Source organism: Scomber japonicus, chromosome 11, assembly GCF_027409825.1.
Source record: "Scomber japonicus isolate fScoJap1 chromosome 11, fScoJap1.pri, whole genome shotgun sequence".
NCBI lineage: Eukaryota > Metazoa > Chordata > Actinopteri > Scombriformes > Scombridae > Scomber > Scomber japonicus.
In genome coordinates, this window is record NC_070588.1 from 25331597 (window position 1) to 25358941 (window position 27345).

The 27345-nt window shown below is 38.0% G+C and overlaps 2 protein-coding genes across 3 annotated transcripts; both read left to right on the forward strand.

Annotated features, from left to right (window-relative positions):
• Nucleotides 1-3: 3 nt before the first annotated feature.
• On the forward strand, nt 4-7261 carry LOC128368405 (T-cell-specific surface glycoprotein CD28 homolog). 2 transcript variants are annotated; one of them, XM_053329202.1, is made up of 5 exons: nt 4-124; nt 4264-4400; nt 6589-6727; nt 6821-6969; nt 7159-7261. In XM_053329202.1, exons 1-5 carry the CDS (start codon nt 58-60, stop codon nt 7240-7242), a joined length of 576 nt encoding a protein of 191 aa, XP_053185177.1. In that variant the 5' UTR covers nt 4-57; the 3' UTR covers nt 7243-7261. The 2 variants fall into 2 exon arrangements, with proteins under 2 accessions (XP_053185177.1, XP_053185178.1); XM_053329203.1 differs by having other exon boundaries at nt 6589-6616.
• A 10002-nt stretch (nt 7262-17263) lies between these two features.
• On the forward strand, nt 17264-26855 carry cd28 (CD28 molecule). Its single transcript, XM_053328280.1, has 7 exons — nt 17264-17403; nt 18630-18877; nt 19083-19239; nt 19365-19519; nt 25442-25535; nt 26018-26141; nt 26852-26855. The coding sequence occupies exons 1-7, from the start codon at nt 17331-17333 to the stop codon at nt 26853-26855; spliced, it is 855 nt and encodes a 284-aa protein (XP_053184255.1). The 5' UTR covers nt 17264-17330.
• Nucleotides 26856-27345: the final 490 nt, after the last annotated feature.

The following is a 27345-nucleotide window of genomic DNA, read 5'->3' on the forward strand; positions in this document are numbered from 1 at the left end:
AGCTTAATACTGAACATTCAATTATTGACACTGATCAATCGTGGTCACAAGAACAAGATGAGAGTTGGGGTTCTCTGCATGGTGATGGTGTGTTTGAGTGACAGAAAGATCACAGCATGTTCAGGTAAGCTGAGTTAAATTCAGAATTAAACTTTGGTTGTGTTCGTAGAAGTGACGGCTGAAAATCACAAGTTTCAGAATGACAGCAGGGATTTTTATGAGATCAAATACCTGGAATCAGATCCTGATGAGATAAATGGTAGATTCATGCTAAATCTGTTTGATAATTTCTCACCTTGGTTGCACGGAGTAATTTTCTTCACCTCAAAAGCACTTCTGGGATTTTAAGAAAATATTAGAAAGATATGGCAAAATTAAATTAAGACTAAACTGATATTTACTTAGACAATTATTTAAACATGCAAATAAAAATGTTTCTTCACATTCAAATAAATAAACACAGGAAACGCTACATTATCACCATTTCACAATTATGCAATACGCACTAATATTATTACTAATACTAATACTAAGTTGTGAAAGTGACACTTTAACTGGGAAGGTACTTTTTACAACTTTGGAACAAAGACAAAACATACTGACGGATGAAAAATGAAAGGAAAAACAACTACAGGTCCGAATGCTTGACCCCTGCAGTGAGGGGGTCTGGTGGCTCTTTTATGCGGTGGGGAACATTTTGTTGGCATGGTCTGGGTCCAATTGTCCCCTTAGAGGGAAGGGTCACTGCAAATCAATACAAAGTTGTTCTGAGTGATCATCTTTATCCTATGTTGAAACATTTCTATCCTGATGGAAGTGGTTTCCCTAACCCTAACCCTAACCCATAATGGCCCCATCCATAGGGCGCAAGGGGTCACTGAATGGCTTGATGAATATGAAAATGATGTTAATCATTTCCTGTGGCCTTCGCAGCGACTAGATCTCAACCCAATTAAACACTGCGCAGTGAAGCTGTTCTGGCGCTACGTCACGTTATGTATATATATGTATAGGTGGATATACATAGATAGATATACATAATTTAAATATAAAATAAATTATAATATCATTTTCGTTCTTTTTTCCAAGCTGTGAAAGATTATTTTGTGTAGTAAATTTCCAAAGTATCACATGTTGGCTTGGGCTATATTGCATTCACGCAACACACTGATTAGAATGATATGCACCGTGGAATCAGTTTCACTTGCATCAATAATGATAATGTGTCCTCCACTTCTCACACATTCATGAAGCAGAGTGGTTTCAGTTCTGCATCCATATAAACATTCACACAATCATAGGCTACAATGGAAACCTACTTTCATTCAGGGAGTCACCCTCTGTGACTTTTTTGGCATGTTTCCCAGCTTTACACCATGGATGTATGAAGAGAACTGGATACAGCATTGGAAGCAGGAACCTAGCAACACTCAAAAAAATTAATCTGCTAATTTACAGATGTCTCATTCACAGTGTAAGTCTATGGGAAAAAGTGTTTTTGGGCTAAATAGGATCACATGGTGTTGTAAATGTTTAGCCACAATAAGTCCTCCATTCAAATGAATCACTCTAGTTACTATGATTTAGACTAAGTCTAAATCATAGTTCACTGAGTTCATTAGAATTGACACACACTGACTTAAAAACTGATGACACAGAAAACCCAGCAACAAAAGCTTTGTACTGCTGTTGTATCAGGTCATGTCTATCACATCTGTTCAATGTAACATTACCAAAAGAGGTGGTGGATATAATTTCTCTCTCTCTTTTTTTGTTTTTTTCTACTCAACTTATATTACTAGAACAGAATACAGGAGCTACATCAGGACTGAAAGCTTAATTTCTCCTCTTGCACGTACCTTCAACCACAGACATTGAGGGGGAGGATCTCAGGGACCAAATTCCATTCCAATATCATAGGGCATATACAAACATGTCTGTTACCGTTAAGTAGGTTACACTGTCAGTGAGGCTAAGTGTTTACTCTTTTAGATGCAGGTGTATTAGCAACCAAACTGTGTGTTTGTGTTGTTTCCAAAATATAATCAAACAAAACTGTAGAAAAAAGTTAATACGTGAGCACTGACCCATTTAATTTTGTGGGTTTGTAGTTATCGTGATAACAATTCACACACCAAGTTAATTGTGTTAATTGGATGAAAGCAAAACTTATTTGGAATAGAAAATGCAGGTAAATGGTAAAAAAACATGAACCCAAACTGTCCACTGTGAGGATTGATTATAGTTTATAATTGATTTGATACAGTTTTCTATTTTCTGTTCATACATACTTATTATAATGTAAGTACAGGAGGTAAAAGTTCACAGTTTTCCTGTGTATTGAGGGATTACTGTTGATATTTCAGGAGCTCAGTTTCACTTTAACATCCAAACAAAGTAGATTAGATAATGTGGCTGGAAACATACGTTCCTTGCCTCATCTTATAATGATAGATAATGAAATGTGGAAATTAAATGGACATAAGCAGCATTAAAGACAAAGGTAAAAAGATGAGGATGCTTTGTTTAAACATGTAGTCTCATTGACATCAGGATCTCTTTTTCAAGAGAGACCTGTATACTAGAATAAACATACCATTTTTAAGCATAGGCAGCTGTACGGATAATTCACAGACACATTTTCACATGAAGAAAAGCAATTGGACTTACTCAGTGTTTTGCAGCTCATTCCATTTGTACTCAGTAAAGTATTTAATCACACTTTTTCCAACTGCAGTGTGAAGAAAAGGGATACACAAAGTTAAAAGACTATAAGGTGTATGGTGAAGCAAACATAATATCACCATAATCTAATGCAGACTTAACCTTAAATTGTACATTGGTCTTCCAACTAACAGAAGAGAAACACTAATTGCTTCTATACACATATTCTATTTTGACTCTCAGTTTGCTTGATAGGTGTTCCACATTACTATAAAAAGTGTGTCTGGTATCCAGTATTTATAACATTCAACAGTTTATAGATATGAGCAGTGGGCTGGATACCTAGAGAATAGCATATATAAGTTTTGCCAGAATTTAAAACAAGCTTATGTTTGATGAGAGTGGGTTATACGATGAAATTTGAACGTAGTGAGTGTGAGCTGATCTGATGCTCAGTGGAAGGCCGATCAAGAGCCGAGGAGCCAGTACATCACAGGCTCAATCACCCTTTGTTTTTAACTTGACCCAGAACCGAAGTGGCTGATTTGAGGGGCTTCATATTCTTAAGTGTAAGGAGTTCAGTTATATACTCCAATGCGATATCATGCAAAGCCTTGTATGTGATGAAAAGTACTTGAAAATTGGATTCTAAAGGACCCACAAAGCCACTGCAGTGAGGCCAAGCAGCTACTGAATTTTGAACGATTTGGAGGTGCTCCATAGCTTGACTGTTCAAGCAAGTAAATAAAGCATTATAATAATCGTGGCAGGAGGATATTAAAACATACATAATTACTTCTTTTTTTTTAAAAGATCGTATTTTTAAGATATTACAAGACTACTTTCTAGTTTCTTTATATGTTGCTCGAGGCTCAAGTCACAGCCCAAGATAACACCTAGTTTAATTTTAGCTGACTTCATGTTAAGTGATTTTTAACTTAAAGGACCAGTGTGGTTTAGAATTTAGAGGCATTTATAGTGAGGTTGCAGACTGTAATTAACAGAGTACTCCTCCTCTCCCCATCCCCTTCTTAACTTATAAAAGAGCCTATGGTGGCTATGAAACTCGCGAAAAATGTAAAAGGCCCTCTCTAGAGTTTGGTTTGACTATTCCGGGCAACTGTGGAAACTGAGCGGTTCAACATGGGGGCTTCTGTGAAAATGGACCTGCTCTTTGTGTAGATATGTTGTGATACGTGTTTTCATTAGATTACGCACCAATTAAACCATAGTTATGAATATTATATTCCATTTCTGCCAAGTACGTTCTGCTAGATGCCACTAAATTCCACAAACTGCACTTTTAAGTACTTTGAATGTCATAACTGATGTAAAAACGACTCTCAAGACTTTCTTTTGTTTTGTCATCTTTGGGCAAAACTAATAGTTGTAGAAATACACTCAGAACATTCAATCAAGGTGTAAGTGCAAGGTAAGGGAAGTTGTAACCTGAGAATACATGCTTTATATGTGGTTTCTAATTGTGTTAAAGTGGGAAACATCCCCTACCACTGACACCTATGAATCATTTCTCTGCACTAGCTGCTGACATTTTGATAACCATATTGTAAGCCTCTTGTATGTCTGTTTATCTAACAGTTAACACCACTCGCACAGTGTCAACAAAACTCAGTAAAGTTTCGGTATCCTGTCCGTCAAACGACGCCAGCAGCTCAGAGCTCATCTACCAGCTCCTTTTCAATGGCAAGTGCATCAGCCGAATACGTCTGCCCGAGGTTAGTCAGTGTGTGTGTGTGTGTGTGTATGTGTGTGTGTGTGTGTGTGTGTGTGTGTGTGTGTGTGTGTGTGTGTGTGTGAGAGAGAGAGAGAGAGAGAGAGAGAGAGAGAGAGACAGAGAGCTTTTGTACTTTGCACTGTTTGTATTTATGACAACAGGTCTGTGGTCTGTAGGTTTCAGTGGTTATGTTTTTTTTTATTCCGAGGAACACAAAAAATAAAAAATTATATTCATTTTTATTACAGTTTAATTCATTTTGTTTTAAGCATTATATGTCATAAGTCACCAGCAAAAATAACATCACAGTAAGTACATTTTCAAAAGAGTGTCCAATTAGCTTCTTTTGCCTAGAAGACTTTACTCTATCTGACTAACGAGTTCCAAGTAAGCCACAATATCTCACCTCTGCTGCAGTGTTGCACTACATTGAAATGTTATGCAATCTGTGGTTTCTTTATAAAACTGATTACACAACAAATCCTGTATATCATGCTGTTGTATAAAACAACTAAGAACGTCACAGGTTGTGGACAGTGCATGAAGTGAGTGACCACTAGATGGCAGCGTAAACTAGATTTTAAACCAGGGTGGCAGTTGATTTCAAAGGATTAAAATATGGCTGCACTGGTCTCAGTATGTTAATAGATTTGTCTCTTGATCACCTGACTGCACCCAACATTACTGCTAGGTGTGTTCAAGGGTGGGCTGTTGTACTTGTGAACACACCCACCTGTGATGTAACATGGTGCTGTTTTGTCAAATGAAATCATGCCTCAAAAAGTTTATTACCACCACTAGTCGGCAGTGCAAGCAGGATTATTGGACAGGGTGCAGCAGCTCTTTAAAGATAGTATCTTATTTTTGCTGACCTCCAGAGTTGGAGGTCTGCATTTTGTTGCAGTTGAAGTTGACATGTACTCAGGATGTGATACATACACCCCACGACATATCTAGAACACTAAATGACATCATACTACACACCACAGTAGCAAGGTGAGAAAAACAACTTTCTGTTGCTTTCCTTTAAACTCTAGTAATGCTGTAGGCCTCAGCAGGTGTTAAGTGCCCCAGGGCTGTGCACAAGGTGTCAAAGGTCCTGTCACAAAAGCACTTTTGACTTGCACTCCCACCTGCTGAATACCAGGAAAGTTAGGTAAGACTTCTACAGTGCCGAAAGGGTTCAAAACATTGTAGGAGTGTAAACATACAGGCTCTTTATAATGCTCCAAATTCAAATCTCAAATGTTTTAAAAATGTCTTTAAGAATGGCATTATTGATGTTATTCAGATAGTGGACTGTGGATATCTCTTCAACACAAGGACATTGGATTTTATAGCAAGTATTGGGCAGAAACAGACAAGTAAAATTAAATATACACCTCTTTGAAATCTACAGTCAGTGGAACTCACTTAAGAATCTTGAGAAGCAAGAATGCAAGCAAGTTTGCTATGTCTACCAAGGCAATCTAAATCAGTTGAAACCGAGCTACTGCAGTGACTTCCTCTTTATTTTGATTTTCACCAAGAAAGGGAATCGATAAAATGGAAAAAATACAAAGACTTTACGATGAGGCACTCATGTCAGCCCTCATATGATGAAAATACTGTAATATTCCACATTATGTATTTAAATCAATTGAGTCACAGTTAGTCAGACTGTTTGAAAATTAAAGCACAAGATACCTCTCAAACTACCTTTCCTTGAGTGCATGTCATCATCTCATATAAATTGTGCATTACTCATAAAATCTGCCTACGTGAGAGTCAGTCATCAGGCACAGCTGTCATAGGCAGCATACAACACATGATTTTTGAGTACTCTTTTATTTTTCTAGTGTAATTATTATTATGTATAATCCATGTCTCATTTAGTGTGTTTTAAAGACCAAATTGCAAATTCAATTACCATAAAACTATCTAATCCCCCTTTTCACTGTGAAGGTCAGGTCCAAATCCTTACTATTAAGACGTCTTAACTTCTATGTTAACACTATTACGAACATAAAACTCTTAACCTTACAGTTTAATCTGGCATGGGCAGCAGCTGAGACCCGGCTCTGTGACAGAACTGTGATATTATAAGACACTGTCTTTAATTCTAGTACCTGTATTACTTACAGTCTTAACTCTGCAATTAATGTCTTGAAGTATAAAATGTGATAATTTCCCCATCTTCCTTTATGCAGGCGCATGATTCAAGGGGCTCCTTCTCTGGTCAGTATGAAGTCATAGCCAACAACAGTGGAGTGTACATATGTAAGATGGAGGTTATCTATCCTCCACCATTCAAAGTGTCCTGCCACTCCACTGAAGTAGTTGTGGCAGGTAAAACACAGTACCAACATTTTATATATATATGATGATATTGCATATTTACAGTATGTAACGTTTATGAATTCTGTTCTGGTTGATTCATAGAAAAGCAGAAAACCAATGACACCTCCTCAGAAGCAAATCAGAACTGTCAAGTCAAGTCTTCACTCATACCAGAGGTGGTGTTGTGGGCAGGATGTGGTGCTCTATTACTCTACAGCCTGACAATAACCTGCATCAGCATTGTTCTATGGGTGAGAATGATAAGATAGATTGCTCTCATTTACTGTGCATGACCTGAAATGTCCAGTCAGTTTAATCAAGTGAAGGAATCCAGTGAGTGTTTAAAGTAAACATGTATGTACAAAGAATGAACAATTCTTAATTTATTCATATGAAAATGATCTGTGATCATGTCTCTATCTGTGTGTCGTATACCTCAGAGGAAACTGAAGAATGATGAAGAGGAGGAAAATGTGTATGTCAACACCAGACCTGGAGAGCTCAAGAAACCCTGCAAAGCCTGACAACAGCTTATATTATAATATACAGCAACATACAGACCTTTGAATGTATCGGAGAGTTGATCTACGTATATTACAAATATTGTATTTTCAATCTTAAATACTTTTTTTTAATGTAAAAGCTGAAATCAAACTGCATGCAAGAAATAATGGAGAACATATAGATGCAACACTTGTACATAATATAATCAAACTATTTTGACAAATGTATGAGTGTGGTTAGAATGTTTTTGTTCTTTTTCCCAAAAACTTTACTTAACAGGGACTGAAAAACAGATGTAAATGTTTATCCAAAAGATAATATTTATGATAAACATGTTTTTACTGAGTAATAATGCATTTTGCATCATGTTTTGTAGCACAGGTAATCAGCTAATTTGATCTGGAGGACAGGAGTATCCTTCTTGGTTTTTTTTTTCAGGTTATCTTTGCTCAGATTTCACAAACAGACCTCACCTCATGTTGCAAACTGAAAAAGAAAACGGACAATATATGTGTTCACTGTTTACAACAAAATTATGTTTTCTGTCAGTAATTTTTTTTACATACAGTTGGAGTTAGACAGTGTGTGCTTGTTCAGCTGGGCAGGGATGTTCAAGATATTACATTGCTCAATTTGGTATTATTACCACATTTTTTGAGTTATGATACTTAAATACAGGTGTAGTTTAACAGACTGTAGAGCTACTGAAATTATATTGCATGTAAATTGTACATTGTATTCTAAATATTTTATTTTAAACATTCAGTTTAGAAAAATAAAAATCTCTTTAGAAATACCTAACAGCTTAGAAACAACACTCCTATTTTCATTTTTACTACGATCACTATCTGGATTAATGTTTTTTTTTTGTTTTGTTTTATTTTGAGTAAATTTGGGCTGGTGTACTACGAAACATGAGTAATTTTTCCTCGTCCTTAGTCAAATTACAACTTGAAAAGTTCAGAAATGTCACATACGTCATGCAACTTAGCTTGAATTTGATGAAAATTATGTCAGTGTGGTAACACAGTCATAACTAAAAATACCTGCTTTCATACCCACACAGGAAACGAGCAGATGATTGTGGCACCTTATAAAATATGCTCCCCCCCCCCTCTTTCTTTCTTTTTTTTATAGAAAAATGAAATAATTGTGGCGATACTTGGAGCTGTTTGCAGTATGTGTTGCATTCTCAGTGTTCCTGCATGGGTCCCGTTAGTTTCACCACTACTCAAGCAAGGCACAATGTGGAGAAGAAACTGAATGGATTATTTATGGAGAAATGTGGAATCAGCAGGTAGGTTTGGGACAAGCTAAAATAATGAGCATGTCCTTACCATGATCATCCCCTTTAGAAACAGACACAGGCATATTAAATGGAGCAGGAGAGAGTTGTCTTTGAAGAAACTAAAGTTTACCTACTCTAAGAACCATGAAGTTCTAACACATGAATACATACTCATTGGCCACTTTATTAGATACGCCTGTTCAACTGCTTGTTAACACAAACATCTAATAAGCCAATCACATGGCAACAACTCAGTGGATTTAGTCATGTAGGCTACAGCAGCAGAAGACCACACCGTGTACCACTCCTGTCAACTAACAACAGGAAACTAGGCCTACAATTCACATGGACTCACAAAATTGGACAATAGAAGATTGGAAAAACGTTGCCTGGAATGATGAGTCTCGATTTCTGCTGCAACATTCAGATGGTTGGGTGAGAATGTGGTGAAATATGAAAGCATAGATCCATCCTGCCTTGTATCAATGGTTCAGGCTGCTGGCGGTGGTGTCATGGTGTGGGGGATATTGTCTTTGGGCCCCCAATTGAGCATCGTTTAAACGCCACAGCCTACTTGAGCATTGTTACTGACCATATCCATCCCTTTATGACCACAGTGTACCAATCTTCTGATGGCTATTTCCAGCAGGATAATGTGTCATGTCACAAGGCTCAAATCATCTCAAACTGGTTTCTTGAACATGACGTTAAGTTCACTGTACTCAAATGGCCTCCACAGTCACCAGATCTCAATCAAATAGAACTTTGGGATATGGTGGAATTGGAGATTCGACTCATGGATGTGCAGCCAATACATTTGCAGCAACTGCGTGATGCGATCATGTCAATATGGACCAAAATCTCTGAGATATGTTTCCAGTACCTTGTTGAATCTATGCCACGAAGAATTAAGGCAGTTCTGAAGGCAAAAGGGGATCCAACCCTGTACTAGCAAGATGCACCTAATAAAATGGCCGGTGAGTGGGATATCACCCCAAATATTATTACACATATGCTGTCAATCAGATGACAACATGAGTGTTTCAGGAAAAAACAAAAATGTACTCTTCATGTGTAATGAAAGGTCTGTTTTAACAATATATCAATATATGTAACATCACAATGATCACTCAACTCTGCAGCTCCCCTCAGCTTTATGGAGCTTTGTAGTGAGTTTTAGCTTACTGTTTAGCTGTCCGGCCTGAAATGTTCTGGTTCAATCTTACCACTTTTTTTTAGAGAAAAGGCTCTAAAAAAAACACTGTTCACTACCCGCTGAACACCAAGCAGACTGACACAGTTAGCATACTGGAGCATTTAGTGGTTAAAGACATATTTAATAATAATGATAATAATAATAATAATAATAATGATGCATTACATTTAAAGGCGCCTTTCATAGCATTCAAGGACACCTTACAAGACACACATAACACATCAACAGTACATCCAACAATTTAAATCAGGTAACATTGATGTGGAAGTTAAGTTAAATAAATAAATATGAATATGACTACATAGTGCAATAGTACAATAAATAAACAAGAATGTGATTGCATAGTGTGAGACAGAGTATGCCACTCAGAATAAGTGCATTTTCAGGTGGGATTTAAAGGTGGAGACAGTGTCAGAGGTGCTAATGTCTGGTGGGAGAGAGTTCCAAAGGCAGGGGGCAGATCGGCTGAAGGCTCTTGACCCCATGGTGGTTAAGTTGGCAGATGGGGCAAAGAGCTGGTTGGTAGAAGAGGATAAGAGAGTTCGGGAATGTGTGTAGATGTGAATAAGTTCAGAGAGATATGATGGTGCCAGGTTGTGAAGGATCTTGAAAGTGAGGAGTAGAATCTTAAAGTCAATTCAGGATTTGATAGGGAGCCAATGGAGTTGCTGCAGGGCAGGAGTGATGTGTTCAATAGAGGGAGTTCTGGTTATGATACGAGCGGCTGCGTTCTGGACCAGTTAAAGTTTGTGAAGACATTTCTGAGGAAGGCCAAAGAGGAAAGAGTTACAATAGTCCAGATGGGATGTAATCAGGATGTTTACAAGGATAGCAAGGAGGGTTGATGTGTTGATGTAAGTGAGGGATGGAGACGGTTGATGTTGTGTAGATGTTACTATGCAGACCGAGTAATATTATTGATGTGGTCTTCAAAGGATAATGTGTTGTCCAGGATGACACCTAGGCTCTTTACCTGAGGGTATGGAAGAACAATGGAATTGTTGATGGACATGGAGAAAGTGTTGAGTGTTGCTAAGGTTGATCTGGTACCAATGAGGAGGACCTCGGTTTTGTCGCTGTTGAGTTTAAGAAAGTTGAGTGAAAACCATGGTTTAATTTCCAGTAAGCAGTCGGCTAGAGCTGTGGGTGGCAGAGTGGAAGTAGGCTTAGTGGAAAGATAGAGCTGGGTATCGTCTGCGTAACAGTGGAATTGAATATGAAATTTCCTGAGAAGGTGACCAAGAGGGAGAACATAAATAATGAACAGGAGGGGGCCAAGGACAGAGCCCTGGGGAACACTACTGGAAACTGGAGAGGAGCCGAATGTCAGGTTCTTGGGTTGAACAAACTGTGTGCGACCAGAGAGATATGATCTGAACCAAGCCAGAAGGATGTCAGTGATTCCAATGGAGGCTAGCCTGTCCAGGAGGATGTAATGAGAAACATTGTCGAAGGCCGAGGAGAACCAGAATGGAGAGTAGTCCTGAGTCAGATGCCATAAGGAGGTCACTGGTGATTTTCATTAACGCTGTCTCAGAGCTGTGGAGGGAATGAAAAACCAGATTGAAATTGTTCATAGAGATTGTTGTCAGACAGATGGGTGGTTACCTGAGCTGCAACAGTTCTCTTTAGTATTTTGGAGATAAATGGCAAGTTTGAGATAGGATGAAAGTTGTTCAAATCTTTCGGATCTGCACCAAGGTTTCTTGAGTGTTGGAGTTAATGCAGCAGTCTTTAGTGATGATGGAACAACACCAGAAATCATGAGGAATGAATTATGTCAGTTATTAAAGAGGGCAGGGAAGGTAGGGGGTCTAACTGGCAGGTGGATAATTTATGGATGAGTCCAGTTATTTCAGAGACTCACAAGATGGTAGACATCAAAAACAAGCTTAAAGAGAGCAAATATTGGACTTACATTCACCACGTCAACAAAAAAATGATAATTGTGCTCCATAACTGCTGAAAGTGGAAATAGGCAACTGTTTGCTAACAAGGTTCAACATATCAACTTGATAAGTGGATGTGTGTGAAATGTGTCAAGTGGATTGTTCATGTACAGTAATAATAAGTTGTTATAATTTGCTTCATGCACATCGTAATGTCTAAGAATCAAGATTCAAAATTAAATTTTATTGCAGTGAGGACGGATCTCAAAGCAATAAATAAGTAAAAAGGTAAAACTAGATAACTACTACTACTAACTACTAACTAACAGTCATTCCACTCACTCACACACGCACACAGGGCTTTCGGTAAAAACTGTTCAACAGTCTAGTGGTTTCAAAATATTTGTTGCTTTCTGGAGGCAGTGGGAGGTAAAGCTGTCTTCCAAAGCAGGTAGATGTGTGTTGGTTATTATCTGTGCAGTTTTAATTACTCTCTGCAAGGCCTTTTTTCAGCTGCAGAGGTGCTGCTGTACCACACCAGGATGTTGTAGGTCAGGACACTCTCAATGTAACAGCGATAGAAGGACACAAGCAGATGTTGTGACAGATTGACCTTCTTGAGAGCTCTCAGAAAGTGTAGTCACTGCTGTGCCTTCCTGATCAGAGAGTTGGTGTTGTGCTTCCATGTGAGGTCCTCCACCCTCCACCTCCCCCATTAATCACCAGAGGCTGGTGATCCTCCTTCTTTCTCCTAAAGTCAACAATGAGCTTTGTGGTTTTCTTGGTGTTTGGTGTTATTGACTCTGTGTTTAATAAAATCTATTGTGTAGAAAGACTTGGTAGGGTTAAATCCTCCTTCCCAAGCACCATATCTGAACCTGATCTGATCATCTGAACAAGTTTAATCAGTTAATGTTTGGAAGGAAAGATCATGTTTGTGGATAAAAGAAACTGGGTGCAAACTGCAGCCTCCAGTGTGAAATGACTAACTATCCACCTTGATCAGCTCTTAACAGGTATGCGAACACACAGGGTCACGTCAAAAGAGCATAAACTTCTGTTGATTTTAGTGTTTGAATCAAATATGAATGAGATGCTGTTGCTTTCTAATGAGGACATAATTTTCCTACTAGATAAAGACTTATTAATGCCACTGAGTTTGTCTTTGTAATGCTTGCTTGAACAAATAATTGGATAGAGTGATGATATTCATTATGAAGAGGCTGGAAATTCAGTCATTTTACTTTCTTACAAAATATGCAAAATTTCTTCTTTCTGAGTCACTAAATTACAGTTTCACAACCTTTTATGAACTCATTTTCAGTTATCACACTGATCAAATTGTCTAGTGAATATGAATTTGACATACTTTGCGATGACAATGTTGGGTGTATCTGGCTCCACAACCAGGCTACTTGATGGATTATAACATTTTGTATGGACATTCATGGCCCTCAGAGCATGAATTCTACTGTGGTCCTCTGACTTTTACTTTAGTATCACCATTAAGTAAACATTCCAGTTTGTCCTGTACTTTATTACCCACACTTTCTAATGACTTCTTCATCATCCTCAGCTGTGTTTGTGCTAATTATCACATATTAACATGCAAACATGCAAATCTAAGATCATCTCGTTAGCTTACTAGTTATGACTGTTACTCTCATTCACGTTATAATAATTGCTGTAATTATGGTTTATGTAACTGTTATGTGGCTTTGAGTGTACAACTCTTTTTGAGTGTGCCGTGTGAGTTTCATCTTCTTCACATAGATTAGATCAACAGAACAATTGCATTAGCAGAAAACAGAGAGATTAGATTTGCGATTTTATTGGAGATAGATTGCACTGAAACAAGGTTCATGCACTGCAGTTCCCCTCACGCTAACCGTCAACTCCTTTTTACATTTTGCATTTCATACTAAACCATACTGAAACAATGACACAAGCAAAAAATAAACCACTGCTTTCCGGGTGACTGAAGACTGTAGTGCTGACTGTTACTTCAGTGAGAATGGGGCTTAAACCCCACAGAATGTTTCCAGGCAAAACATAGATTGTGACGTCAGGTGCAGACCAAAACTCATAACATCAGCACTTTCAGTGTCATCTTTTTGAAAACACATTGACAGAATTAGCTATTTTCCACTGCAAAGTGTTTTGGGTTTAAGTTATATGCATTGAAGACGTAACCGCAAATATGATTTTAATATTCCAGAAGAAGAAAAAACGGATGATATAATAGATAAGTCGCTCGCAATATTCCATCAGAGTCACATGTGAAATATTTTCACTGATTACATCATCCAGTCCATTTCAAAACACTCATACATATCACTCAATACTGTATATTACAAATTATAGGATAGCATTTTTAAAGGCTTTTTAGGTTCCTTTTTAAGGTAATGATCAAAACATTTCAGATTTGATGATTTTTTTGTTGAATTGTCTTGATTGTCAGCTTCTACATTCCTTTAGCTATCTGAGTAAATAAAGGAGATTATGCCAATAGGACAATCTTTTCAAATTAAAAATGCGCATAGAAATAGAGGCTGTGTTTTTCAATTAAGTGTTTCAGTTTAGTGCAGTTAACTGCTTTCACTGTATATAGTGTCATGAACTGGCTCAAAATTCATGACAAAACAAAGGAGGAGAGCACACCTTTAATTTAAACCAAACCAAAGTAATTTATTCAATCAACGTATTTCCATAAATTAATCAAAGTTATATGTTAGATCTGTAAATCAGTGGTGTCTGGAAATGTATGGATGCTGGGGTATGTTGAGTGCTAAAAAGTAATCAACGAAAGCAACCAAAGAAAAAGGGTTCTGCTGCTGGTAGAGAGAGACCAGACTGAGTAGGCCAGCTGATTTTATAAAGGTGGTCCAACCCCCAACCCAGGTGAACTGATTCAGCCTGAAGACCTTGATCTGCCTGGATACTTCCTGGAAAGAAAAAACACAAGGACAAGCAGACCACCCAGGCAGAGCAATCCCAGGAAGTCATCACAATAGGCTGAACCTCATGAGTTTGTTGTGAGACTACTGTTACCATTTTGTATCAATGATATTTCAATTTACCATGTTACAGATCTAAAAATCTATCAGGTCCTTGCTTGACCTTCATAAAGTCACTAATTCCAGTATCTACCCTTGCCTCTCACCCTGCTGATGGTGTAAAAGATGTAAAATCTGTTAGAGGCACAATTTGGTAAAGTTAACCCACCATCACTTCACATCAGATGTAAAAAAGAAAAAGAAAAAAGACAACATTTATTTGCTTTTTCTTAAATCGTTTTTATTTCCTGTAAATAAAAATGATGAAATGTTTTCTTTTTTATTTCGTGCACCATTAATCACCTTTTACCCCTCACCTACCTTTAAGTGATGCACCGGTAGTTGTAAAAAATTATGTTTTTCACTTTCCTCTTGAAGGCAGACCTAAACCAGGAACAACAAGAATGAACTTTTGGTTGACAAGCTTGAGGCGGTTTTACACATCTCAAGTTGTTATGCGGAGGTGGGTAAACACACTTTATTGTGGTAATGATCAGACATGTTAGAGGACAAGGACAGCACTATCATCAATTACCAAACGCAATATGTTAAATATTGATGGGACTCACTTTATCTTTCCTCTCTGTGGCACCTCATACCTTCATGAGAAAGAGAAAGAAAACATAAAGTAGGCAATTTTTTGAAAACTGCATTTAAACTCAAACAGGCTGTTCATCAGCTGATCAAAAGTATAAAACACAAAAAAAGTGTCAAAAAAGGACTCAGTAGTGAGTAGCCCCACTGTTCTTGTTGATCACTTCAAAAATAGGTTTAGGCATGCTTGATGCGAGTGTTTCCAGGAGGCTGGTGGGAATGTTGCTCCATGTGATGCAGATGGCTTCACGAAGGGATCCACGTTCTGGAACTGACGTCCGTTTTTGTAAACTTCCCTTGCCATCCATCCCCAAACGTTCTCAATGGGATTTAGATCAGGGGAACACGCAGGGTGGTCCAAAAGAGCAACGCTATTCTTCTGGAAGAAGTCCTTCGCCAGGCGGGCATTGTGAACTGCAGCGAGGGCCCTCAGTCAAAAGGGATGACCCCTGCAACATCTACACATAGCCAGCTGTTCTCGTTTGAATATTTGCTACTACCACTAAGCTCCATTGTTCCATTGAAGGAAAAAGCATCCAGATCATGATGGAGCCTCCTCCACTGTGCCGCGTAGAAAACATCGCAGTGAGAGCTCCTTGTCATGCCAGTAACGTTGGAAGCTATCAGGACTGTCCAGGTAAATTTTTTCTCGTCAGAGAATAAAACTTTCTACCACCTTTCAATGTTCCATGTTTGGTGCTCCCTTGCAAAGTCCAAACGGGCAAGTTTGTGGCGTGGGAGGAGATGTGGTTTTTGAAGACATATTTTGTTCCCTTGCAGATGCCACCTTATGGTTAATGGGCTGCAATCAGCATCAGTAAGGGCCTTAATTTGGGTCGAGCCTTTGTCTTCACGGACAGCCCGTCAGATCCTCTGGCTCAGTGCAGGTGAGATTTTTTTTGACTTTTTTGTCCCATAACCCTCATATTATCCCTCAAACCCTCAAATATCTTAATTTAACAAAATTAACCAAAACGATTTTTTGAGTCCCTGAAGTTCCCAAGAGGATCTGATTTGCTGCTTAGAAATACATTTATATCATAAAATATATCAAATTTAAAAGTGGAATACAACACATATAAATTGTAATTTCTTTTTTGATGACAATGTTATCGAAATCTTATTTTGTGTAATGGAATTTAAAGAGGATATGAACAAATAATTAAAAAATCTTGTCTCTCATCAATTTTCATGATCATGAAAAATCCACCCTGTGGTTTAATAGATGTCTTTTGTTCCAGTGGAATATCATCCTTTTAGTTATCTTACTGTAAAACAGCAAATCTTCCATGCCCATTGACCATTTTTGAAACATCTGAGAGCAAATTTGCAAACCTCTTTTGCTGCAGGTTTCAAAAAGCTGTGGGCGGACAAGCTCTAAGATTTCACACTGAGAACAGTTTTGTTTTAGCAAACCTTTGGTGCAGTGTGGGCTCCAACAATGTTCAAATCCAAAGTTTTCATTTAAAGGTCATAACCATGCCCTGTTGATCACCTCTTTTGTAATTTTCATTGGAGAAATAAACTTGTTGAACCCTAATCAATCAATTTTTACTCCAATCTGTAGTTGCTTTGTTTCCATGGTGATACATAAAAGTTGTTCTTTTTGAGTGATTATTCATGACATTTGTTTGTTGCCATATTTTAAGTAATTTTGATCACAATTTCATTTGGCTGGGTAGGGATTTTTGTGATTAACAGTCGTGCTATTTTGAGCACACACAATAATGTGCTATATGCTAATATGTAATTGTGAGACTTTTTGCTTATTGGGCTTCTTTCTTTTACAAGACAGAGATGCTATTAAAATCAGCTTTCCTGCAGAACCGCAGGAAAGCTCAGAAGAGCTAGCTGAAGCACTTACCGGCACACAACCCCATCATCATTTCCTGTGATGCCACATAGTTTCCATGACAGCTTGGAAATGTACGAATATAAAGATGAGTTTCACCGATTTTTCTGTATTTTAACCAATTTTGTTCAGTGTGAGGGTGTGTGTTCACCACAGTTGTGCAAGTTGTTAGTGTCTGTGGCTTTGTGTTTTACTGTGTAGAGACACTGTAGGATGTTCCTGACTCACTCTATGATGGGATTGATTGTGTTGACAGTCCTCAGCCTCTGTCTGCCTGTGTGGAGTGGTGAGTATATACATGCTTTTACAGATGGATGGATGAATGTTTTAGACATTCAATTCATGGGGTTTTACTGTATGTCATACTTTTATGTTTGATTTTTTTGGTATCATTTTCCTTAATTTGAGTGTGAGAGAGGGGGATAACCTATGATGTCGCACCTGTGTGATATGAGACTTAAACCACTTGGTTACTGCACGGCCCCATACTTTAATAGTGCCAAGGGCTCATACAATTTTCTCTTTTTTTCTGGTATGGATGGAGCTGTCCCGAATATGTGCCAATACATCATTTGGTACCTCCAAAATTGTACCACTGGCAAGCCTACATTCAGGAAACACCTGGTTTTCTTCATTGTTAGGAATATCGTCAAAATTTAAGATGAATTCACAGGCACCAAGTTGTCTTTCAGAGTTTTATTACAGTAAACAGAGTACACATTTGTAAATGTGGTGAAAGAGATACCTCATACAATTCATTATTATAATTCTAAATGCAGGCGTTTCGTCACAGAACATTCCGTATTCGTCATCCTAACAGGCGTATTTTAATTAATGCACAATGTTCATTCTATTCATTCACAGCCTTATTTATGTTTCTTCCATTGGAGGTTTTCTTCTCTGCCTCTGTTCACTGAGTAGTAGGTGTTAAACGCTGAATCTTACATCTCACTTTGTTAACTTATCCACACCTGTTGGAAACTGGCAGGGGAAAATGTTCTCATTGGAGGCAATTGTTAATTTAGCTGTGAGACAGTATAACATAAAACAATAGAACACAATTGAAAGACAGTAACAGCAAGAGTGTAAACTTCCATTTCAGGGAGTGTGAGTTAGTACTGCAATGTGAACACAGTGAGGATGGGACTTCTGCATGGCTGCTGGGTGCAGTCAGACCACAATGGGTTTTTTTATTTTAATTTCTCCATTCGCCAAAAGCAGAGTGTGGGTGCAGAGCTGCTCTGAGTAACAAAAAGTATATATTACATATTCATCATCGAAATGTGGCTTTGAAATGTTTCTAGCTTGCACTTTTACAGACAGATGTAAATACAGTCAGTCTGTTCTCCCTTAAGTTGCCATTCTACCCTAAAAAAGTAAATCTCATGTCTTTCTTTGGATTCAGCTTATTATCATTAAGTCAAAACTCTGAAGAGAAACAAAAAAAGAAGAATAATAATAGCACAAGAGTCTGTCTTTCAACTTTCTCCACCCACCTTTTCTTTTTGACAGCTGTGACTGTGAGCCAGCCATACAGAGTGGTGAGCACCAATGGTACAGCACAGATTCAGTGCTTTCTCCAACCTCAACCCTCCCATAATCAGATTCAACCCCAACATGACACCGTGACCTATCCCTACCCCGAACCTGAGGATTTCCGTGTGATTCTGCTGAAAGGCCTCCATGGCACTCAGGAGTTCTGCTCGTCCATCGTTGACTTAACAGAGCAGAGACAGATACGTGAGGAGAAAGAAGGAGAAGTAAGTACTTTAAACAGATGGATGTTAACTCATGCCAACTTGAAACCCCTTTAACAATGGTATAAAAAAATTGTTAGCTGATAAAAATCGAAGTGGATGAATGAATGTGTTGAGCAAAATTAATAGCAATATGCTCTTGAAACTAGGTGATAATTTGAGTTGATTAGTATTAAAAAATTAAAAAATGGTGTTGTGTGTGTTTCAGGTGCTGTGCCATGCTCAGGTGAGTGAGGGCGCTGTGGAGGTGACAATTTCTGGACTGAAGGCAACAGACACGGATATATATCGCTGTGAGATAGAAGTCTTCTACCCACCACCATATCTGCGAATTCCTGGCAATGGCACACTCATTCACGTCTTAGGTCAGACACCCACACTTGACATTCAGACATATGTGTGCATGTTTCCTCACTGAGCTTAAAGTACATACATCTTGTCAACTTTCTTTCATTCATTCTTTCTTCTCATCCATTTTGTTGGTCTACAGATAGCTCTGAGTGTCCTGTGTCAGAGGTTCAGGCACAGATCGCACACCAGAGTGATGGAGAAGAGGAGGATGAGGGTGACTCACAATTCAGTGTCCCTGTGATTGTACTGCTGATAATGGTCGTGTTGGTCCTCATCGTCATTATCTACATCCAGGTCAGGGCATTATTTCTTATAATTCAAATGATTACTGAAGTTATTAGATATATTATTTTTTATCACTATTAACATTTAGAAGTGTTCATCAGTTAATCAGAAAGTCATTATTGTTGTAATAGTGTTAGCAGTAGTAGCAGCTATCACTTGTGAATACAGGGTCAAACTGCAAATTGTCTTCCAAATTAAAAATACCTGAATTTTAAGTTGACTTGATGAAGACCATTTGGCACGTGGTCAACATGTGCACACAGTATTACAAAAAAATCATGTGCAGTCCCAGTGTGTGAAAAGTGGCTTTTTATTGCCCCAGAATTCCAGGTTATTCAAATGTTATAAGTCAAATTGAAAGAATGATGTCATAGTAGGTGTATGAAAGTAGGTGAAAAGTGCTAACACATCTAATGCAAGCAGCCAAAAACTCTGTGAAAGTGATTCATCTTTCATATAACTAACAGATGAACGTTTTTTTTCCACTGTGTGACAAAAAATGTAAAAATGTTGTCACTGTGAATGTGATCACTGTAGTGGTGGTTGTAGTAATAGCAGTAATAACAGTAACAGTGGTTTTTGTAGTAGTCAGAATGGGGGGCAGTTAGGATCTGTGTCAAAATCTAGATTAAAAACAGACCACAAATATTTTTTTATGTTATGTTTTTTGCATTTCTGCGAAAGTAGATGTCATAAAGGGTTAATAGGAAACAGGAAGAGAGAGAGAGAGGGGAATGACATGCAGCAAAGATCCCCTGCCAGAGTTGAACCAGGGACTTTTGGCGATTATGCGGCATGCGCGGTAACCACTAGGCTACCAAATCGCTCCATTCAGACCATTATTTTAACTGATACATAGGTCAAGCATCTTCTCTATCCTAAAAGCTGTGACTCACCACTGTATAATATGTAATAAACCTCATTATTATTTACTGTCTCATGTATTAAAAGCTGTGTGTTTACCATTTGCAGACTCTCCAGTGTGAACGAGGGAGGAGGGAGATCATCAGACCGGCTTCCAGAGTGTTTCACAAAGCGGATGCTGCTGCATTTTCATTTGAAAATATTGCATGAAAAACACACTTTGATCCAAAGAAGCCTTGACCTACAAGTATTAGAACAGCATTGATTTTCAATGTAAGGTTAGAGTAACAGAGATCTAATATCCCCTCTGCTATGCTTGAGGTTCTTTTTGACTACAGTTATGGATAACAACAACATGACATTTGTGTGTCCGTTACATATTAAGTAAAACATAATGTTTACATTGTTGTAAACACAAATCCTTACATAGCTAATACTGTGTACATACTATTTGTTTGATTAAAAACTGTAATGCTATTATGCTTTGACTTATTAAGGCGCAATAGAGGTTTACTGATGCCTCTGCACATTTTGTTGCTGTTGCAATGTTCAGTGAATATTCATGTTGGATATTTTTCTTAAAATAAATAAAGTTGTAACTTCCAAATGATGTTGATATATCAGTGTCCTATATAAGTGATATACGATCCAAATCCAGAGTCCTGATGTCCTTGAGTGCCTCATTTTGGTTTTCTCCTTTTTACTAACAGAATGAGAAAATCACAGCATGAAGATATACTCAGTTAGTTAAATCTGATTGTGGCAGCTGAAGAAAAGCCGCTTGTATGTAACTGTAGATCTGAATCAAGAATACAGAAGAAGAGCAGAATGCTAAATGACTGTATGACTTCTACTTTGACTGGACCCTACAGTTGTAGGTTTGAACCTGAGGTAATCAGAACTCAAGGTTTTCATTGCATTGTCTGTTAGAAAACAGCACCAAGGCAAAAAGAAGCACCCTCACCAGATCAAAACCATGACATGAGAGGCCTGATGGGTTTGCAATCATGGGCCAGGTCATAAATATACTGGGAAGCAAACTATTAAGTGCTTTAAAGAAGACAAGTAGAATTTTGAAGTGGATTTTGTATGGCACTGGGTCAGTGAAGTGATTTCAATTTTGGATTAATTTAGGAAATTGAGCAAAGAGAGCATGACAGTAGGCTTTGTAAGCTGTGTTAGATAAAAGCATGACTCACTTTATCAGAATCAGCTCACAACTGAAACCTTCTAACTTCTGATATGGTTTACGTGATAAAACGTTGCTCTAGTTATTGTGTGTAGCTTGTGTGACTTTCAGATTGCTGATTTGAGACTCTGTGTGAATACATTTCCTGTGTCTGTTTTTTAGGACCTCAGTCTTGTCTTAGTTCACCTAAAATCTTGATACCTCATGATTGAAATGAACAATTACAAGTTACAAGCTTGTCTGAGATTTGAGATCATTAGAGGGGATAGACATACAACTCAGGTAGGCTGTCTCCTCATAACGTTGCCAAGAAGGTCCAATGATTGATCCCTGTGGAACCCTTTCTAGCATTAGGTGCTTTTGGACCAAACAGTTCTGGGTACTCCCTGAGAGGAACTACACATTGGGGAGCTCTCCTGAGAACTAAATACCTTTAAGGGCTTTTTTCTGCTTGCATTTGTACTGCCTCCAATACCGCCATAGCAATGTCACTTTTACATAAGATTGAGGATGCCGTGACGGGAGCTGTGTGTTTGTTGTGTGTGGAGGGTTTCATGATATAATGGAGTTGGAAAGAGTATATGTAAATGTATATGTGTCCTTTGAGAAGAAACAAAACCAGGAATCTCTCGGTTAAGATGCATACTACATGACCGCAACATCTAAGATTTATTTCCAGTACCCATGTTTCCAGTCTTTCTAACCTGAGCCTCAGTATACAGTACCTATATGTAAGTAGTGTGGATACAGTCTTTAATATGATTTGTATCACAGAAATGTATTTACGGCAGAGGATGATGGGAATGTCATTACTTGGTCATAAACCAATTTAATTAATTAAGTAATTGAAAGTTTGACCAGATGGTGGCATTAGATGAAAAGTCAGAGGATCAAAGCTGGATGTCTGCACAAAATTTCATGGGAATTTATTCAATAGATAATTCAGTCTGAATCGAAGAGGTGGACCAACCGACAGACCGACATCGCCAGCCTTAGAGCAACATTGCTGTCATGACTAAAAAGTGAAAAAGGTCATATCCCTCAATACTAATACTGTTGAATGTTGATGTGGGGTAAGAATCAAAAAAAGAGGAAAGGTTGATGTTGAAATATTTCAAAAGATAAGCAAAGGATAATTTTGACCTTAACTGGGAATCGATCACGGCTCTGCTGCGACTCCCACACTCCAAAATGGTACTTTGGTGGAGCTGAGGCTCACTTGGCTGCACCTGGGTGTTTAGCGTGGAGGTGCTAACTCAAACTTGACGCACTCCAGTGGTAGTTAAACTCCGTTTGACACAGGTTGCATTTTACTTTTGACTTGTCAACTGAACCGTCTGGAAGTGTTTTAAAGTTAAACAAGCCGTTCAAAAGTCCAGTAGCTCTCTTACTTTCCATCACCGCGGTAGGTTTACTGCAGAAGGCCACTTCAAAGCATAGCGCTACAGCTAGAAGAGCCGTCTACGGGTGAGTAGAAGGGACAAAAAGGCTTAATGCGATTAAAAAAAAATAACGCGTTATGGATTGCATTAATCTAATTGCAATTAATGCCTTAACACTGACAGCCCTAATTATTGTACATGACATCATTCGATTATTAATACTGAAGCATCAGTGTTGTGTGTCACAGGTGTGTGTGACGATAGAACTAAAAAACTGAATGAGGCCTCTACTGGGGAGCCACTGGTCAGAAGCAACAGACAGGCAGGGGTTAACAAAAGGGTTAGGGTGACACTATTTTTTTTTTTAAAAAGGACATAGAATAAGATAAAATACTATGAAACAATAGCAGCGAATGCTCTAAAATGATTATTATATATTAAAAAAAAACACAATTAAAAAAAAGGTCCACTAGGTGACAATGGGTGGGATTGGCTGGTGGAAGAGACGGGGCCCAGGTAGCTGAACTTGACTTCCCCTTCACTGACCTGGTTGTGCCCATTTCCTTTGTGCTGTGGTGTCTCTCTCACATGCCTGGCTGCCATCCTACTGCTTTGCTCTTCCTCCTCTGCCTTTCTACCTGTGGGAACCCCGCCTTATAACCCCCACCACCAATCACACACTTCCACCCTCCCGTCTCCTTCCAGGGCAGCACTACACAGCACCAAAAACCTGTGGAGGTAATATATAAACAGCGCCACCACTGGTCCCACCACCAGAAATACAGTCATCCTGTGACATAAGCAGCATGCTGTTGTAGCTGCTGGAGGTGGAGCTAGTTTCAACTACTTTATATACAGTTAACTAGTTCACTCCAGTGGTTCCCAACCTAGGGGTTGGGCCTGTCCAAAGGGTCACCAGATAAATGTGAGGGGTTGTGAGAATTTTGTTTATCAAAATTCTGATACACAAATCTGTTTCCGTTTTTAGACTTTTTTCTCTAATCTTTGATTTTCAGAAAAATATTGGGTAATTTAAACATTTATAGAAATTAAACCATGTGAGAAGTTTTAAGGGGAAAATCACTATTTGGTGGAGCTGTTAACAACTCATAGACATCTCAAATGTGACCCTGATTACACACACTGCTTTTTGTCAGACTTCAAAAGACGAAAAGGATGGAAAACATGACATCATCTTTACCAATATGTAAAGCTTGTTATATTATCTAGTGTGTTAAATCTTCATTTGAAAAGTAATTCAAGCTGGCAAATAAATGTAGCGGAGTACAAAGTACAATATATTCCTCTTAAGTGTAGTGGGGTGGAAGTATAAGGTAGGATCAAATACTAAAGTAAAATACAAGTACCTCAAAATTGTACTTAAGTAGACTAGGAAAAATTATGGGACCAACATTGCTATTCATAGGGCCATTATAGCAGCATGATTAAAATCATATGGACACAGCAAATATATCCTACTGTAGAACAGTTATTGGTGGAAAACCCCAACAAAATTTTCAATATTACTGTAGAACAGTGAACACGCCCTTGTGATAACTAGCTCTTTATCTTATCTAATTATCAGGCCTTCAGACATACAGTGAGATGGACCAGTCAGAGAAAGGAAACCACCTTCTAATGCTGTAGTTTCTATTCATCTCAGTCAAGCACATGTTAGCAGATTTCACAGAAGACACTGTAGAAGAATAACAGGATGTGGAGTGTAACTGCTGACGTTTCGCAGATTCAATCAAAGGGTTTCTTTCCTCCCAAGAGAAGCCCGAGTGCTAAAGATGATGGATAGATGTGTACACACAAACCACATCAATGATCAGTTGCATGAAAATTTTCCCTAAAGAGCCTCTGTTCTAAAGAGTCACACTATTTTTAAGGTGTAGTTCACTTAAAACACATATAGAAACCATATTTTCAGCAGATATCTCTTACTGTATAGTTAACTTGACATTCATGTTAAAGTTGTTGTCATTGTCATGTATTATTAATTAATTAATTAATTAATTAATTAATTATTAGTATTTCTGGCCTCTTGGAATTTACACACATTATCAAAGTATCTTAACTATTAAGGCTTTTGTTAATAATAACTGGTATTTAAAAAAGGCCTTCAACACCAAAGTTTTGCCCCTAACTTTGCAAATTTAAAGATTTTCCTCAAAAGTGAATATTAAACATGTTCTGCTGCACTAAAAGTTGACGCACTTCTAAAAGTGTAACCAGCTACTTCCTCTGGAAAAAAAAGAGGTCTTAGGTGTTAAAAAAAACTACAGACACCTGATTGCGCAGAAACACACTTGATCTAGAAAAGATACCAGATACCAGAAAGTCAAAAACACAGAATTTAGATCAACCTCAACATTTCCTTTTTCCTGTCTAATAAACATCTCAGCATCACAACTACTCGTGATGCTGTTTTAGGATTGGATTGTTTTTGTGTGATGAGTTTTAAGCACTCAACCACACTGTTGGAAACTGTAGTGTGAGAAAGAGCAGAACACTGAGATGGCAGCTTACACCTTCAACATCATCATCTTGACTATTTCTCTGGGTTGCCTCTTCTGCCCAAGCCATGGTAGGTCTCTCTATTTCACTCACTGTCACCAGTAACTGTCAGGTATTTAAATGTCTTTTTTTCATTTTGAGCTTTTCATTTCTTTCTTCAGTAATTATGTATTTTAACATCTGTTTAGGATTGTTATGGTAACATTAATAGTAAGAAAATAATGAGCCAATAAAACTTACCTGATAAAATATTGTTTAATACTTTGTCTTTATACAAGCGGAACTATTTCCAGTGTATATAACAATGTTGTTTCTTGTTAAGTTGTAGTTATTCTTAAACAGATTATGACACATAGCAGCCACAGTCTGTATAAACAAATTGAATAAAGACTCCATTTTCTCAGGGAAGGAAAAAGAATAGCTGAATGAAAACATTCACTTGTCTTTGAATCCTTAAGCCAGGCGATTTCACGACTGAAGTGAACAAACAAACCAAACCAAGTTCAACTTTAATGATGCCACTTTAAATGCTGAACTCTGTTCATTTATTAGGTTTATTTAAGGTGTTCCAGCCCAGTACTCAGACTGTAAACCCAGATGGATCAGCCACAATCAGCTGTGAACACAATGGAATCAATGGCTCGGTTGAAGACATCCGACTCAACGATGTAACAGCGTATGTATCCTGTTTTCATTCATTTAGTGATGTTTGTGTGATGGTGGGATGCTGAGTTTGGAGGAGACTGTTTGTGCTTTTCCACTTTGTAAACACCTTCGTATTTATCTCTAAAGCTTCTTTTCTTTTCTATATGGTATCAGAGTTTTTCGTATCTTTAACTGGGGGAACATATTATAAAAGTAGTACTGACTATGCTGTACATGACTGGCGGAAAAATGTCCTCCTCTGCTCAAAAAAAATCTTTTCCTATCGTCATCTCAATGTGATGTTTGAGCTTCACTGTGCAGAGTGACGTATGTGCAGACAGTTTTAAGTCTGTTTCCAAATGTATCTGCTGAGAGCGGAAACTTTAATGTGTGTGTGTATGAAGGCGATTTGTGACGTCACCAGTAGATTAATCAACCCTTCCATTGTGTTGGAAAAGGATTTGCATTCTTGGGGCTTATTTACTAAAGGCTTGCATGTGTAAAAACATGTGCAAACTTGACATCACCTGAAAAAAATGTGCAAACTGATCTACTGAGGCTTGCATCTTTCAAACGTGCAAGATAATAGGCGCTGTCCATTTAGTCCATTTAGAATGTTTGCCGTAATGAATATGCAGCGAACAGGGTTTTTCCACGTGTTAATATTTTTGGAGTGGAATATTTTTGATTTTACTAACAGCATTGAGTTTGTCACAAATACTCTCCTGTTTTTTTCTCCAGGTAATATTTTTTCGCTGTAACTCATATGTTTGTTAACCAGTGTTGTGTGTAATGCGTTACAGTGTAATGTGAGGTACTGTCATCACATTACATTTACCTGTAACGCAGTAATGTAATGCGTTACAGTGTCTACAGTCAGTAATCACTTTACATTTACTAAACAAAGAAATGTGAGTTAAATTAGTTCTTCAATTATTACTCATAAATTAGGCAGATTAAAAAAAAACGCTTGTGGCACAACAGCCTGACCTCTCATGCTAACACAAAGCTAATAACGAAACACTTACAGACCCGCAGTGATGACCAGGCTCAGTGCAGACCCCAACCACGCAGCTAAAGCTTGTGCTTTACTGGTTAATCTCTGTCTTCACAAACAAACTCAGCAAAGTACCAATAATAGTGAATTGATATTATTTCATCTGTTAATATATTATTTTTACACAACATCAGCAGTGTTGCTAAGGAGTAACGCAAAAGAAAGAAAAAACCCAGTA

Coding starts and splice junctions, on each gene's coding strand:
- cd28 (XM_053328280.1), top strand. CDS start 17,331: ATGTTCCTGACTCACTCTATGATGGGATTGATTGTGTTGACAGTCCTC. Junction 19,520..25,441: donor TCGTCATTATCTACATCCAG/GTCAGGGCATTA, acceptor TGGAAACTGTAG/TGTGAGAAAGAGCAGAACAC. Junction 25,536..26,017: donor CCTCTTCTGCCCAAGCCATG/GTAGGTCTCTCT, acceptor TTCATTTATTAG/GTTTATTTAAGGTGTTCCAG.
- LOC128368405 (XM_053329202.1), top strand. CDS start 58: ATGAGAGTTGGGGTTCTCTGCATGGTGATGGTGTGTTTGAGTGACAGA. Junction 6,728..6,820: donor CACTGAAGTAGTTGTGGCAG/GTAAAACACAGT, acceptor GTTGATTCATAG/AAAAGCAGAAAACCAATGAC. Junction 6,970..7,158: donor GCATCAGCATTGTTCTATGG/GTGAGAATGATA, acceptor CGTATACCTCAG/AGGAAACTGAAGAATGATGA.